Source organism: Ranitomeya imitator, chromosome 5 (genome assembly GCF_032444005.1).
Source record: "Ranitomeya imitator isolate aRanImi1 chromosome 5, aRanImi1.pri, whole genome shotgun sequence".
In the NCBI taxonomy this organism is placed as follows: domain Eukaryota; kingdom Metazoa; phylum Chordata; class Amphibia; order Anura; family Dendrobatidae; genus Ranitomeya; species Ranitomeya imitator.
The window spans coordinates 386,012,333-386,028,137 of NC_091286.1; the positions used below are offsets into that span (position 1 = coordinate 386,012,333).

The 15,805-nt window shown below is 43.1% G+C and overlaps 1 protein-coding gene across 2 annotated transcripts in view; it reads right to left on the reverse strand.

Moving 5' to 3' along the window:
• Positions 1-15,805, reverse strand: part of LRRC1 (leucine rich repeat containing 1) — a 265,690-nt gene that overhangs the window by 2,822 nt on the left and 247,063 nt on the right. For both annotated transcript variants that reach the window (XM_069726775.1, XM_069726776.1), the window contains exons 11-13: positions 10,253-10,368; positions 5,519-5,694; positions 854-990 (exon numbers count right to left, since the gene is read on the reverse strand). In XM_069726775.1, the coding sequence (XP_069582876.1) occupies positions 854-990; positions 5,519-5,694; positions 10,253-10,368 (429 nt within the window). The remainder of the gene's footprint in view (positions 1-853; positions 991-5,518; positions 5,695-10,252; positions 10,369-15,805) is intronic.

Genomic DNA, 15,805 nt, shown 5'->3' on the forward strand with positions numbered 1-15,805 from the left:
GTGTAATGACAGACAGTCTGCAACCCTAATCTACATGTCTCGCCTCCTTTCTGTTAAAATAAGCTCTGGATGCAGACTCATGTAGATCTATGCCCGGAAGATAGATCTTAACAGCTCATTTACATTTTAAGAAAAAGGTAGATTATTCTGGAAAAAGACATCGGATCGCAGATATCAAGGTATCGTTTTATTCAAATTTAAATGACCTACATTCTCATATAGACAGGTTATGAGGGATGATCCTAATGGTAGATTCCCTTAAAGCTATGGAAGAAAAGCCTTATGGACACAGAAATCAAGGACATGACTGTTGAAACCAAGTTCAGTTTGGTACCTTACGGAGGAGCTAATAATTTGTATACCTTCCCATCAGCTTATTTTCCATCTATCTCCACCCTTCTCTGGTCATATTAAGCCAGAGGTGTCAACCTAAGAAGCAGGGGGTGGGAATGTTGGTGGAGACTGAGGGAAAACAAGAAGGTGGGAAGGTGTGCACAAATGATTGGTCCCACCGTTCAGCACCAAGCATCTATACGGTGTTTTAACAGGCATCGTGTGTTGACAGAGTCCCTTTAAATCAAGCAAATCCAGTAATAGCAGTAATTATTATGAGGTATTTACAGTAATCACAGCGCCCCAATTCTCATGAAGCCGGTGTACATTCTCGGCATACTAAAAACAAGGTGAACTAGAACAGTGAATACATCCTCGCTGCCTATGTTGGCGAGATGTAAGGGGAATAACAGACAACTGACGCTACAGTAAGTATTTAAACAGTTGATCTGTAACCTCTAGATGGTCATACGTTAATGGATACAGAATCTGGATAAAAGAACACAAAATTAAAAGGTACCGTTTCGTCCTCCTCATCATCTTTGTCATCATCCAAGAATCGTATGGCACTTATTCTATTCATTGCTCGCTCATTCCAAGTGTCATCAGACATATCATGAACCAGACTCTCAAAGGCCCCACATCTTGGTAAATTGTCTATGGCAGAACACATTCAAATGAAAAGATTAAAGAACACAAATCGGTTTTATGTTTTCTTATTCAAGCAAGTTGATAGAAATATAGACAAGTTAGACCACTTCAGTGTTTTATATTAATAATTAATAACGTAATATAAGTGATTTGTGTAAAACACAAATTTAAACATTGTTGGTACATACGACTTTTGTAATGTGCTACCACATTTGCCCTTTGTAGTGTTTTTTGAGGTGTAGAAAAAAACGATGCAAGGTGAGAATGCTTTCAAAAATAGAAGTACTGCACTGTGTGCACGATTAGGCAATTTGTATTTTTGATGATTTTATAATTGCAAAACTACAGAGCAGTCCGTCAATCTAAAGGGTTATTAAACCAGAAACTTGAATATTTAAGAAAGTAAAAGTGAGGTTTTATCTTTATTAGGAGAATATCTGTGTGTTCATAACGATTGGGCAACTATTAGTGTGAGAATTATTTTGCAACTAAATGAAAACGTAAGTTTTCCTATCTCAGTTTATTTTCATCTGTTTAGGTTAAAATAAGAACCAAACTCAAAATGTGCAAAAATATATAAAAAAAATAAAGTAAAGTGCCCAATATAGCACCCCTCCCCTTTCAATTACAGTCATAAACCTTCCATCCATGGAGTGTCAGTTTCTTCATCTATTGACAGTCAACTTTTTGGGCAGCACCAACCACAGCCTCCCAGACACTGTTCAGAGGTGTTCGGTTTTCCTTCAACGGAAATCTCCTGTTTAAACAAGGGCCCACAGGTTCTCAATAGAGTTCAAGTCAGGGGAGATAGGGGCCTCGTCACTATTCTTTCATCTTTAAGGCCTTTACTGGTTAGCCAAGAAGTGGAGTACCTCAATGAATGCGGTGGAACATTGTCTTCTTCCTGTACCACTGCTTGAAGAAAGTATCTTCTAAAACCTGGCAGTAGGTTTGGGAGCTGATTTTGGAGTTCATCCTCTTCAACCCCAAAAGGTCCAACTACCTCATCATTAATAATACCACCTTGCCGCTTGCATCTGAGTCGCAGTGGAAGCCTGTGTCTGTTAAGGATGCAGTCAAGGGCCCATCCATCACAGTCAGTTAAATCTTTTTGGCCAACTTTGCTTGAGGAAAACATGCTGCCTAATAATTCTGCACACCTTGATAAAGGGTGTTGTATGCTTAGGCCTCACCCTCTCAAATACACATCACCTGATCTGCTTAGCACAAATAAAAATTCAAGTTTACACAGCTTAGAGTGGGAGAATATGCATAAAAATGATATGGTGAAAATACTCACTTGCCTAATAGTTGTGCACACAGTGTAAATTAAAACACAAGCGTTAATGAGCAGAAAAAAAATCCAAAACCAAATCAATGTTTCTCTTAAAATAATTGCTTTTTTTTATGTACACTTGAACAAAGTCAGGGATTTTGTAAAATTATAGTCAGACTTATGAGCAACCAACTACATCAAACAGATCATTATTTTCTTAAGTCATTGATCATAGTCAAGAGAAAAAGCTGTGTAAAAGGCTTAAAACACAGTGAGGCACCGCCAAACTCTGCTACACAGGTGAGGCTGTGGAAAACCGTCCCATGTCACTGGGCATTTACCATGGCTAGACTGCACACGGCAATAAAACACAAGGAAAAGGTCAGAGAGGCGCCTGCGCACTGCAGTACTTTGCTCTGCTCTCAACAGGGCAGACAAAGTACACCTGCACCGGAGCCGCGCAGGAAGAAAAGAGGACAACATCGGAAGATGGGAGGTGCTGGACTGCGACGCCAATGGGACCGGACCGCAGCGGGACCGCCCCTGGGTGAGTATAATCTAATCTCTTTTTCTCATCTTTTAGGTTGGATTGGGGGCTTATCTGCAGCATTCCAGAATACTGTAGATAAGCCCCTGATGCTGATGGGCTTAGCTCGCCTTCGATTTTTGGGGGTGAAAGGTTCCCTTTCAGGAGCTTGCAAATAAATGCATAGTGTGTGTATGTGTATAAAACCCAAGTTCATTCACAACCATCTTCTTAAGTAGGTATGCTTTATATTTGTGTTTTATAGGTTGGCAGACAGACTTGATACTATATTATTTTACACCTGCTAATCTGTAATAAATCAGTTACTGCACATAGGCTGCCATTATTCACAGCAGGGAAGGTTCAGTTTACACAGGACAACACGCTGTCAAGAACGAGGATCTTTTGAGTAATACAAAGAAAAACCCTAAGAAACATGGCAGAACTGCATTTTCTTTCCACAATTTCACCAAAATGAATGGAGCAATTATAAACTACAATGTGTCCAGCAAAGAATTAGTCCTGATTTAGACTTCTGTCAACTGAAATATAAAAAAAGTTATGGCTCCTGGAAGAAGGAAGAAAACTGAAAAAAAAAATTGCCCAGTCATTAAAGGAATCTGTCAGCAGTATTGCACTATGTAACCTGACAGGAGCAAGTAGTACGGGCTGAGAGATGGATTCCAGTGATGTGTTGCTAATTATCTGGGTACAGCAGCTGGACTGTCAGTTTTTTCGGTTGCAGGTACAGCTGAGCCCAGAAGAGGCGTTGTGTATAACGCGCCACCACTGATTGGTAGCGGTGTACAATGTGCAATGACAGAAAGCTAACTGATCAGTGAAAGGGGCATGGTTGGACCAGGAAGCACAAGTCATCTAGTCCTCTAGTGATAATTTCCTGCTGATAAAACATTGCTTTTATTGAAAAAGCCAAGTAAGTGATGTCGCTGGAGTCAGGGTCATTGCCCCCACATCATGCTGCTCTCAGATAATATAACTAAAACCTGCTGACAAATTCCCTTTAGGGGTCAATCAGCATTATTTTATTAGAACGGCCATCTCACACTTTGCTTATGTGCAGGTCTAGAGAATTTAGCTAATACTCTTGCTCACTAGTGAATAACCTTTCTTTGCGTTAATCCATAATAACTGGGATACTGTAAGAGTGTGGACTGCTCTGCCTCTGAACACAGCGACGTATTATAAGAACAGTGTTGTGCACTTTTACTGCTCTTTATTGTGTCATGTGAAGTGTGAACTGTGTCATGCAGGTTTTAGTGATGTAATTAGTGTAAAGTGTTGTAAGGTACAGATGCCGCTGTGTATATACTGTAAAGGTAATGTTTTCACACTCAGCTCTGGTGTAGAGAAAGTGTAGGATACAGTTTAGAGTAAGGGTACCGTCACACAGTGGCATTTTGATCGCTATGACGGCACGATTCGTGACGCTCCAGCATCGCTCCAATATCGCTCCAGCGTCGTAGACTGCGGTCACACTTTGCAATGCACGACGCTGGAGCGATAACTTCATGACGTATGTGCGATGTAGAAGCTGTTGGTTACTATGCACACATCGAATACAATATCGTGCACACCTTTGTTACACCATGCGATCATGCCGCCACAGCGGGACACTAGACGACGAAAGAAAGTTTCAAACGATCTGCTACGACGTACGATTCTCAGTGGGGTCTCTGATCGCAGGAGCGTGTCAGACACAGCGAGATCGAAAGTATATCGCTGGAACGTCACGAATCGTGCCGTCGTAGCGATCAAAATGCCACTGTGTGACGGTATGCTTAAGGACATAGAGCAGATTAGACAGGGATAGGCATTGTAAGTGTAATATGCTTAGTGCACATTGTTAGAAGATAGTGGCTGTAGTTAGTAGGTGAAAGGTCAAATGTGCCCAGCAATTGACTGCTGGGACACACAATAAAGAGACAGCAAATGATTGGTCCAGGCCAAAGTGCGAGTGGTTAGGGCAGTAAAAGACAACCACTTCCTGGTTTCATCAGTTAGTGAGAAAAATTTGTTGGTGACAGTTGCTAAAGCGAGTTCAAGGTACAGTGGGCTGAAGCATGGCAAAAGACCATCTAGTGGTATGAGGTGGCACAAAACGCCCTACAGACATTCTTGCAACTTCCAGAGGCAAGGGCTCGAATCGGGGGCTATGGAAAGCACAGACTTTACTGAACGGCTCAGTAAAGACGAACTTGTTAAAAGAAACCGGGTGTTCCCTATTGAATGTCCAGCTGTTCCTGAATCTGGGAGACAGAGGAGGCCTGTGGCCAAAATGTGAATGAACTGCACTTACAGCACACGGGAACTGGGGCACCGCTTATCTGTGGGGTGTCAGGGTGTGGGAGAACAACAGACCCTTGACCATAACTACCCCCCTGCACACTTTACAATACTAGGAGCTTTAACATTAAAAGCCTATTTTATCTCTGTAAAAAAAAGAAAAAAAGCGTGACTACTAGTCATTAGTGATGAGTGAACGTGTTCGGATAAGGTGTTATCTGAGCATGTTTTTGTGCTAACAGTCTTCGGCGTGCTCAAAAAATATGTTAGAGTCCACGCGGCTGCATGGATTGCCTACCAAGCAGGCTGTTGAGCATATTCTTCAAGGACGGCAAAGAGCCTCGGTTAGCACATGAGCATGCTCAGATAACACCTTATCTCAGCACCTTCGCTCATCACTTACTAGTCATGCAGATCATGTTTGATACCTTGGCCAGAAGAATCAGCAGAAGGCATCTGTGGAAGTAGCACACACGTCAAGACCTTCTCCCTGGTTTCAGGATCTTCATCTGTTTGAAACGTTAACAAAGGCTGGGACTGGTTATCTGATAACCATAAAGCCTTTAATTTCAGTGATGTCAATGATAAGGGTAGATGTGATAACCTGTAGTAAAGAAAACAAAAAAAAATGCTAGAGAATTATAAACTAATCGTGCAGGCCAACAACTACCTTCAGATACCATCCATGGCAAATGTGAAAAGAAAATAGAAATATACCTTATGCTTATATTTTGCATAAAAATAGTTATGGACAAGAAAAATTGCATATTAAGTTGTTTGTGGTACACTTCCACACCAGATCTCACCTACACATTGGTTGCTGGTATCAAACTTTGGGGATCAAATGTCTATTGCTTTCAAAAATTATTCAAGAACCTTATAGAAAAGCATATAAAACTTTCAGCAACATGAATTCTGCAGTGCTAGGTTTATTTCCACAAAATGTGGATTGGTTAAAATTAAACTTTAGAAAATCTCCTAAAGTGTTGCCATTTTCATAACAGCCACTGATCCACATAAGAGTCCAGCACTTTGTGATCTGTATCACTTCTCCTCTATGCCTCAATACTACTGGAACAACACATCCATCTTGAACTGTCCTCCCATCTCTCTTTTTGCTCCCTCTCCGACCGCTTACAATCTGGCTTCCGGCTGAACCACACCACAAACTGCCCTAACTAAGGTCACCAATGACCTATTAAAGGGGCACGGTCACCTGAATTTGGAGGGAACAATCTTCAGCCATGGAGGCGGGGTTTTTGGGTGTTTGATTCACCCTTTCCTTACCTGCTGGCTGCATGCTGGCTGCAATGTTGGATTGAAGTTCATTCTCTGTCCTCCATAGAATCAAACACCCGAAAACCCCGCCTCCATGGCTGAAGATTGTTCCCTCCAAATTCAGGTGACAGTGTCCCTTTAACTGCCAAGGCCAAGGGATACTGCTCTGTCCTCCTCCTCCTGGACCGGTCCTCTGCCTTTCACACAGTTGACCACTCCCTATTACTACAGACCCTCACCTCTTGGCATCACAGACTTGGCCCTATCCTGGATCTCATCATACCTAACAGACCGGATATTCAGCGTCTCCCACTCACACACCACCTCCTCACCTTGCCCCCTATCTGTCGGAGTCCCGCAAGGTTCAGTCCTAGGGCCCCTGCTCTTCTCCATTTACACCTTCTGCCTCGGAAAGCGTCTAGAATCTTACAGCTTTCAGTATCACCTCTATGCTGATGACACACAGCTCTACATCTCTGGACCAGATATCACCACCCTACTAACCACAATCCCTCAATGTCTGTCCACTATTTCATCCTTCTTCTCCGCTAAATTTTTAAAACTTAATATGGACAAAACAGAATTCATCTTTCCCCAATCTCACGCGATGACCCCCCCCCCCCCAACGGACTTATCCATTAAAGTAAATGGCTGCCCACTCTCCCCAGTCCCACAAGCTTGCTGCCTCGGGGTAATCCTTGACACTGATCTCTCCTTCAAACCACATATCCAAGCCCTTTCCTCTTCAATTCAAAAATATATTTCACATACATTCCTCAACCAAGAATCTGCAAAAACCCTAGTCCATGCCCTCATCATCTCCCGCCTTGACTACTGCAACCTCCTGCTCTGTGGCCTCCCCTCTAACACTCTCGCACCCCTCCAATCTATTCTAAACTCTGCTGCCTGATTAATTCACCTGTTCCCCCCCCTATTCCCCGGCCTCTCCCCTCTGTCAATCCCTGCACTGGCTTTCAAAACCCTAACCAAGCAATACAAAGCCATCCACAACCTATCTCCTCCATACATCTGTGACTTCGTCTCCCGGTACCTACCAGCACGCAACCTCCGATCCTCAAGATCTCCTTCTCTACTCCCCTCTTATATCCTCTTCTCACAATCGCATACAAGATTTCTCCCGTGCATCCCCTTACTCTGGAATTCTCTACCACAACACATCAGACTCTCGCCTACCATCGAAACCTTCAAAAAGAACCTGAAGACCCACCTCTTCTGACAAGTCTACAACCTGCATTAACCACTGATCGATCAAACCACTGCACGACCAGTTCTACCCTCGCCTACTGTATTCTCACCCATCCCTTGTAGATTGTGAGCCCTCGCGGTCAGGGTCCTCTCTCCTCTTGTACCATTGTGACTTGTATTGCTTAAGATTACTGTACTTGATTTTTATTATGTATTCCCCACCTCACATGTAAAGCACCATGGAATAAATGGTGCTATAATCTATATATAATTGTCTAAGGGTCCGTTTGTCTGCAACCTAAATCCCGCATCGCTGATTGGTTTATGTAAATAAACTACATACTAGAACGAGAATAACATGAAGGACAGTCTGTGAGGGAGAAAATAACATGAAGGACAGTCTGTGAGGGAGAAAATAACATGAAGGACAGTCTGTGAGGGAGAGAATAACATGGATGACAGTCTGTGAGGGAGAGAATAACATGAAGGACAGTCTGTGAGGGAGAGAATAACATGAAGGACAATCTGTGAGGGAGAGAATAACATGGAGGACAGTGTGAGGGAGAGAATAACATGGAGGACAGTCTGAGGGAGAGAATAACATGGAGGACAGTCTGTGAAGGAGAGAATAACATGGAGGACAGTGTGTAAGGGAGAGAATAATTTTTTTTTAAGTTTATCATATGGTAAAATAAATGGTGTCTTTGAAAACTATAAGTCATCCTGTAGAAAACAAGCTGTCATACAGCGATAGATGACAAAGTTTTGACTCCTAAAATAAAGATAGGAGAAAAACAATGGCAGTGTGTTCAATGGCTTAAAACATAAAAGTAAGCACCAATGTTTATATGAATACTAGATGGTGGCCTGATTCTAACGTATCGGGTAACTACCATATAATCATCTAATTCTGTCTGTCTGTAATGGAAATCCGGCGTCGCTGATTGGTCTCGCCAGCTGGCAGCGACAATCAGGGGCAGGCACAGTCCGGCCGTGAATTAGCGTGGGATTTGAACAACCCTTCGCTGATCGGCCAGCCGGGACCAATCAGCAATATTGGCGCAGTCCGGCCGCGAATTTTCACAGGATTTGACCCACGCTTCGCTGATTTGTCACAGCCGGGCAGCGATATTGGCTCGGGTTTTAAACCCCGCTGCGCTGATTGGTCACGTCTGGCCGGGCGCGACCAATCAGCGATATTGGAGCGGGATTTAAACACCGCTTCACTGATAATGTATATATTTTACCCAGAAAATCCTGTGTATTAATTGCATTCTTAAATCTTCATAAATAAACTACATACATATTCTAGAATACCCGATGCATTAGAATCAGGCCACCATCTAGTAAATAATAACAATCTGTAATGATAATATTTCTGCAGCCATCTCATATCACCAAAGGCAGAACTAGACGTGATCTGATACTTCTTATATAAATCTAGAGGCAGATAACACAGAATGACACCATAGATAATATGTGATAGACCTAGCCTGCCCTCTCTGTACAATGATCTCTGCGCAGGTTACGGAGAATGTGCAGCACATTCTCCAATAGAGGACCGTTAACAGCTTTCTAACTCAACTTTGCTATGCTGTAAGAAGATTTGTGGCAACATTTTTGGAACTGTTGCAGCAAAAGTACCTAAACACAAGGGAATGCAAGTTATAACAAAAAAGGGTAAAAAACAAACAAAAAAACAACTTTGCAAGGCTATGTTCATACATTGCGCTTTTGCTGCTTTATGCAAGTAGGTTTTACAGTACCAGCAAAAGTTCATGCATACACATTTTTTTTTTTCTTGACTGGAAAACTGCAGCGATTTTGCAAAATGCAGCATGTCACTTCTTTCAGTATTTTTTTACCCATAGAAAGCAATAAGAGTGCAAAAATGCAGGAAAAACGAAGGCATCAGGTTTTGCTGCCTTTTTGGTGCAAAAACCTTAAGTTGAATCATGATTTTTTGGGAGGCAATAAACTTTATCAGCATGCACAAGAGACAAAAACGCAACAACAACAAAAAAAAGCAGCAAGAATGCAGCAAATACTCGGCAAAAAAAGCACCAAAACCTTCTTTTTGTAAGCAGCTTGTTTTACTGCCAGGAGAGGTTTTGCTTGCAGAAACCCCCCCAGCAAAAACGCAACGTGTGAACATAGCCTTAATAGAGATACAATTTGTTCTGACTACACAAATTTGTTCACCTCTAGAATAAGGAAAATAAGACTGTTGGCTGAAGGTAACACTTTCCGGATGTAGGACCTATTACCGTAGTACATCCTATGCCCTCACCATACGGGCTTTTAATAACAGTGACCCCAGTGGCTATGGTACATAGTGGCATTCAGGGGCTTGGTGATCTCCCAATGGCTGCCATGTTAGTCCAAATATTAAGCTCAGCTTCATTTTTTCTATAAACTTAATACATAAATAATGAAAGAGTAAAAAACAAAAAAATCGACTGCAGCGTCAAAGGTTAACAATACAATCTCTATATGTATATTTTAATACTCTCAGCAGTAGTAACATCCATTTACGTCCTTTGATCCTTTTATCGTCTTTGGTTGGATTTTGAACCCAGGACGCCATGCAACAATGATAACCACTGAGCCACCGCACCGCTCACATTTGGGCAAATTTCAAAACGTTTTCACAAGTTGGAGAGACAATAGAATATTACCGGTTTCCTGCAACATCTAAGACATGGAGCTCAGTAGCTTGTGCAATTTCGGAAGGAATTCTCATTAATCTGTTTTCACGGACACAGAAAACATTAAGACTACAGCAGCCGCCAATCTGTAAGAAGAAAATCAAATGGCACAAATTACGCGGTTATACGTACAACATCATCTGGTAATGTATACTGGATAACAGAAACTTTTACAGCGATTGCATGCAGCTTTGAGAAGTTTCATCACTTACCTGCAATAATCTGTGTTGGAAGATTACTACTCCAAAAGGAATAGCGTCAAAAATGATTATGGTAAATAAAATTAGAATACAATCACTCGGCAGATCCCCAACTCTAGGGGTGATCTAGTTTTACTGATAGTGCTGATATTTTGTATCATACTAGGAATGGTAAGGAGGGATGAGACAAAGCAAACCCATTAATTATTATCCCACATATAAAAGTTATTCTACTTAAAAATGTTGCCCGAAAATAGACCTAGGCATATTACTAGGAAGCATAGCTTTCCAAATTCTGAGACAGAGGGGTTCCACACCTAAATGTAGCAGAAAAGATAGGAAATCAAATGAATCAAGGTATCAGAGCAGATACTACCAGCACTAGCTTCATCTGAGAAGACCCATGTAAATCCGTGTTCACCATGCGCCCTATAGCTGCCACAATTAAACTTATTAAAATAATTAGCGATCTAGAATGACAAATACATATTAATGTCCACAATTACTACCAAATAATATACTTTTCTTTTGCTGCTTTGCCTTTTAGTGCGTAACTGGACATTACTTGGTATAAGATTGTACAACTGCAGAAATGAAGAAATGAAGGTCTTAAAAGAATAAACAGAAGGGAAAGGCACAACTAATAAAGACATCACTAAATAGACAATACATATCAGACTAATGTGGGCTACACCCTATGATACTGACAGGTTCGGTCAACAGTCTAATGGTACCTTCACACTCAGCGACGCTGCAGCGATACCGACAACGATGTCGATCGCTGCAGCGTCGCTGTTTGGTCGCTGGAGAGCTGTCACACAGACAGTTCTCCAGCGGCCAACGATCCCGAGGTCCCCGGGTAACCAGGGTAAACATCGGGTTACTAAGCGCAGGGCGGCGCTTAGTAACCCGATGTTTACCCTGGTTACCAGCGTAAAAGTAAAAAAAACCAAACACTACATACTCATCTACCGCTGTCTGTCCCCGGCGCTCTGCTTCTCTGCACTCCTCCTGCACTGACTGTGAGCACAGCGGCCGGAAAGCAGAGCAGTGACGTCACCGCTCTGCTTTCCGGCTGACCGACGCTCACAGCCAGTGCAGGAGGAGTGCAGAGAAGCTGAGCGCCGGGGACAGACAGCGGTAGGTAAGTATGTAGTGTTTGTTTTTTTACTTTTACGCTAGTAACCAGGGTAAACATCGGGTTACTAAGTGCGGCCCTGCCCTTAGTAACCCGATGTTTACCCTGGTTACCAGTGAAGACATCGCTGGATCGGTGTCACACGCGCCGATCCAGCGATGTCAGTGGGAAGTCCAGCGACGAAATAAAGTTCTGGACTTTCCTCAGCGACCAACGATCTCCCAGCAGGGGCCTGATCGTTGGTCGCTGTCACACATAACGATTTCCTTAACGATATCGTTGCTACGTCACAAAAAGCAACGATATTGTTAACGATATCGTTATGTGTGACGGTACCTTAAGGGCTTAGGTCTCTCTCATTGCCAATTTTTTTGTTCTCCAGGAGATCAGCAGACACCAGAGATGTCTGGCAGCGGTTCTCCAAGAAAGCAGGAGTGTTCCGCTAAACGAGCGCTCCTGTATATGGGAGAGGCAGCCAATAGCTTGCAGGCGGACGGTGGCTTGGCCAATCATGTGACAGCAGCCAACGTATATGGTGGGCCTTACACGGGTGGAAAGACCTACTAGGAGTACAATAACTAGGTGTGAAGATTCCCCTTCCCTCCTTTGATAGGAAAGTCAATGCAGCAATGTTGCTCGAAGTTTGCTCCAAGACATCAAGTGATACGATGAATGAGAAACGAATGAACACCAGATTATATTTTATCTGCAGTAATATAAAGTCAGATTACTTCTGAGGAAAACTTGGCTTCTAAACACATTTTCATTTGATCAAGTCAATACATAGCCTTGTGCAGGAGTAATATTTACAGAGATTAATGCACATGGCACTTCTGTTCTATTTTCCTCCTGTGACTTGTAATGGCTTCATCAGGTTTCAGTTTTATTTCCTGGATAGAAAAGTGCAGCATTGTCTTTCTTATAGATGAAAAAAGTGAGACCAGACAGAAAAAAAAAAAAAAAAGTAAGTGGCTTAGGTGGAAAATTCAAGACTTTAGTCTTAAATTGAAGTGTTAACATCTTGGTGTAGACCTAATGAATTTGGCTGTCCATGCTTCATGAAAATAACGGAAATCTTCAGGCTAGTTCTTCGCTTTAATATATGCAGAATGTTTTAGTTAATTATCATAAGTAGCAGCAGCAGCACCGCCTGTCACCTTTCAAAAAAAGAGGCAAGACTGATGTCGATCAGCAAAAAAGTTGAACATTTATAGGCCAAAAGGGCATGCAGTAACATTTGTGACTTTGAAATGCGGGGGAAAAAAAAAAAACTTAAAAACACCAAGGTTACTTACTGGTAGCCGGTTGTTCCGGAGCCCATGACAGCACACCTGAGAGAAGGATCCGCCCAGTCGGGACAGGAAACCTACTGAAATAAAAGGGCGGTACCTCTCCCTCGCTTCAGTTGGTTTTCAGAGCATGAGAGGCCCCCTTGGTTAGTTCACATGGTAATCTACCACCACATTATAATAATAATAAAAACACCCAACTAAAAGTGCACACCAAAGGGTGAAAAAAGGGAGGGAATATACAGGTGCTGTCATGGGCTCCGGAAAAAACGGCTACCAGTAAGTAACCTTGGTGTTTTCCTGTCTCCCATGACAGCACACCTGAGAGATTTTTGGAGAAAGAAACACCTTAGGGAGGGACCACCGCTTGCAGCACCCTTCTACCAAAGGTAAGGTCAGTTGAGGAGGATAGATCTAGTCGATAGTGTCTAAAGAAGGTAGACGGTGAGGACCAGGTAGCGGCCTTACAAATTTGATCAATCGATACCTCTGCTTTTTCTGCCCAGGAAGTAGCCACAGCTCTGGTGGAGTGAGCCTTGATGCCTTCAGGGATCGGGGCACCACAAGAAGCATAGGATAAGGAAATGGCCTCCCTAATCCACCTAGCAATAGTACCCTTGGATACCCCATATCCTTTCCTGCTACCCTGGAAAGCTACAAATAAGGACTGATCTTTCCTCCACTGACTAGTCAAAGATAAGTATTGCAAAATAGCTCTTCTTACATCCAGTGTATGAAATTTCTCTTCCCCTGGATTTTTGGGATTATTACAAAAAGAGGGTAATACAATCTCCTGGCTTCTATGAAATTTAAGAACTACTTTCGGCAGGTATGCCGGGTCTGGTCTGAGTACTACTCTGTCATCAAATATTTGTGTGTAAGGAGGGGAGATAGACAGGGCTTGCAAGTCACTGACCCTACGGGCTGATGTCAACGCTACCAGAAGTACAGTCTTAAGAGTAAGCATCTTTATTGATGACTCCTGCAAAGGCTCGAATGGATCACTAGTCAGAGCCTCTAACACCAAATTTAAATCCCATGGAGGAACCCTCTGAATTATTACTGGTCTAGACATACTACAGGATTTTATAAAGCGGGATACCCATCTGTTGGAGGCCAGATTACAATTATATAAGGCTCCTAAAGCCGACACCTGTACCTTGAGCGTATTAGTTGCCAACCCCAGTTGTAAACCCGCCTGTAAAAATTCTAGAACAGTACCTACAGGCGCCTTATCCCCCAGAGGTTGCCCTGAAAAATCTAGAAACTTTTTCCATGTTCCACCATGTATCCTCGATGTTACTGGCTTTCTACTTTTCAACAAGGTGGAGACTAACCCTGGTGAAAACCCCTGCCTACTCAGTAATGCCCTCTCAAATTCCAGGCTGCAAGATGGAAGCCCTTCACTTGAGAGTGGCATATTGGACCCTGAGTAAGCAGGTCCGGAATTTCTGGCAGAATCCATGGATCGGTCACTGACATTTGTCTCAGGAGGGAAAACCAAGGTCTTTTTGGCCAGAATGGAGCAATCAAAATTACTCTCGCCTGCTCCATTCTGATCTTCCTTACCACTGCCAGAATCATTGCTATCGGTGGAAATACATACGCGAGACAAATTCCATTGTATTTGGAGGGCATCTACCGCGAAGGGTTTCTCTCTCGGGTCTAAAGAACAGAAATTCTCTACTTTCCTGTTGTTTAGGGTGGCAAATAAATCTATCACAGGTAAGCCCCAAGCCTGCACTATCTGTTGAAACACCCGGGAATTCAAAGACCACTCTCCTTGTTTCAGTATTTTGCGACTTAGGTAGTCTGCTTTCGTATTCTCGACTCCCTTTATGTGGAGAGCCGAGAGGGATAGTAGGTGGCGCTCCGCTAAACGTAAGAGGACGGACGCTGACCATCAGGGAAGGGGATCTCGTTCCTCCTTGGTGGTTGATATATGCGACTACTGCGTGATTGTCTGACATGACCCTGGTATGGTGACCCTGAAGGATGGGAAGAAAATGTTTTATAGCTCTCTCTACAGCCCATAACTCTCCTAAATTTGATGCCTGACGTGATTCTAGTTGGGACCAGGATCCCTGAACCGAGAGAGTCCCTAAATGAGCCCCCCATCCTGAACCTCTTGCGTCTGTGGTGATGATCTGATCTATCGGAGTTATCCACTGAACCCCCGACGCCAAATGATCTCTCATGGCCCACCATTTTAGGGAATCTGTTACCTCTAACGAAAGGCGAAGCTTCCCCTCTAAACGCCCTTTTACCGACCTCTGTGCTGACAGGACCTCCCGCTGTAACTGTCTTAGATGGAGCTGTGCCCATCTTACTGCAGGAATACAGGACGTCAGAGAACCCAACAGGGACATTGCCTTTCTTAACGGCATTATGGGGTGATGGATTGCTGATTTCACCAGATTTTGAATTTTGATCAGCTTGCTTTCTGGTAGGAGACAAAGTTGACGTGTGGAGTCCAGAACTAAACCCAGAAAGGACTGGACTAGCTCCGGCGTCAATCTCGACTTGGCGAGATTTATTTTCCACCCCAACTGCTCTAGCGTTGACATGACTTCTTTTATTTGCGCCAGACAATGTGCTGCTGAGTTCCCTATTACAAGGAAGTCGTCCAGGTACGGAACTATAACTACGTTCTGAGAGCGGAGGAAGGACATGACATCTGACATTAGCTTTGTCCTCCAAGGACTTGGCCGCTTTTTCATCTTTAAGTCCCATCGAAGCTCTAACGGCTTTAATTAATTTATCCGTGTTCTCAGTCAGAAAACACGGACGGCCTCCCTCATCGCTATCTGAAGAGGAGTCGGGGGATAAAAAGGAAGAGTGGAAGGGAGATAACTGTTCTTCCTGATATTCCTCATCAGACGGAGAGACATCAGAA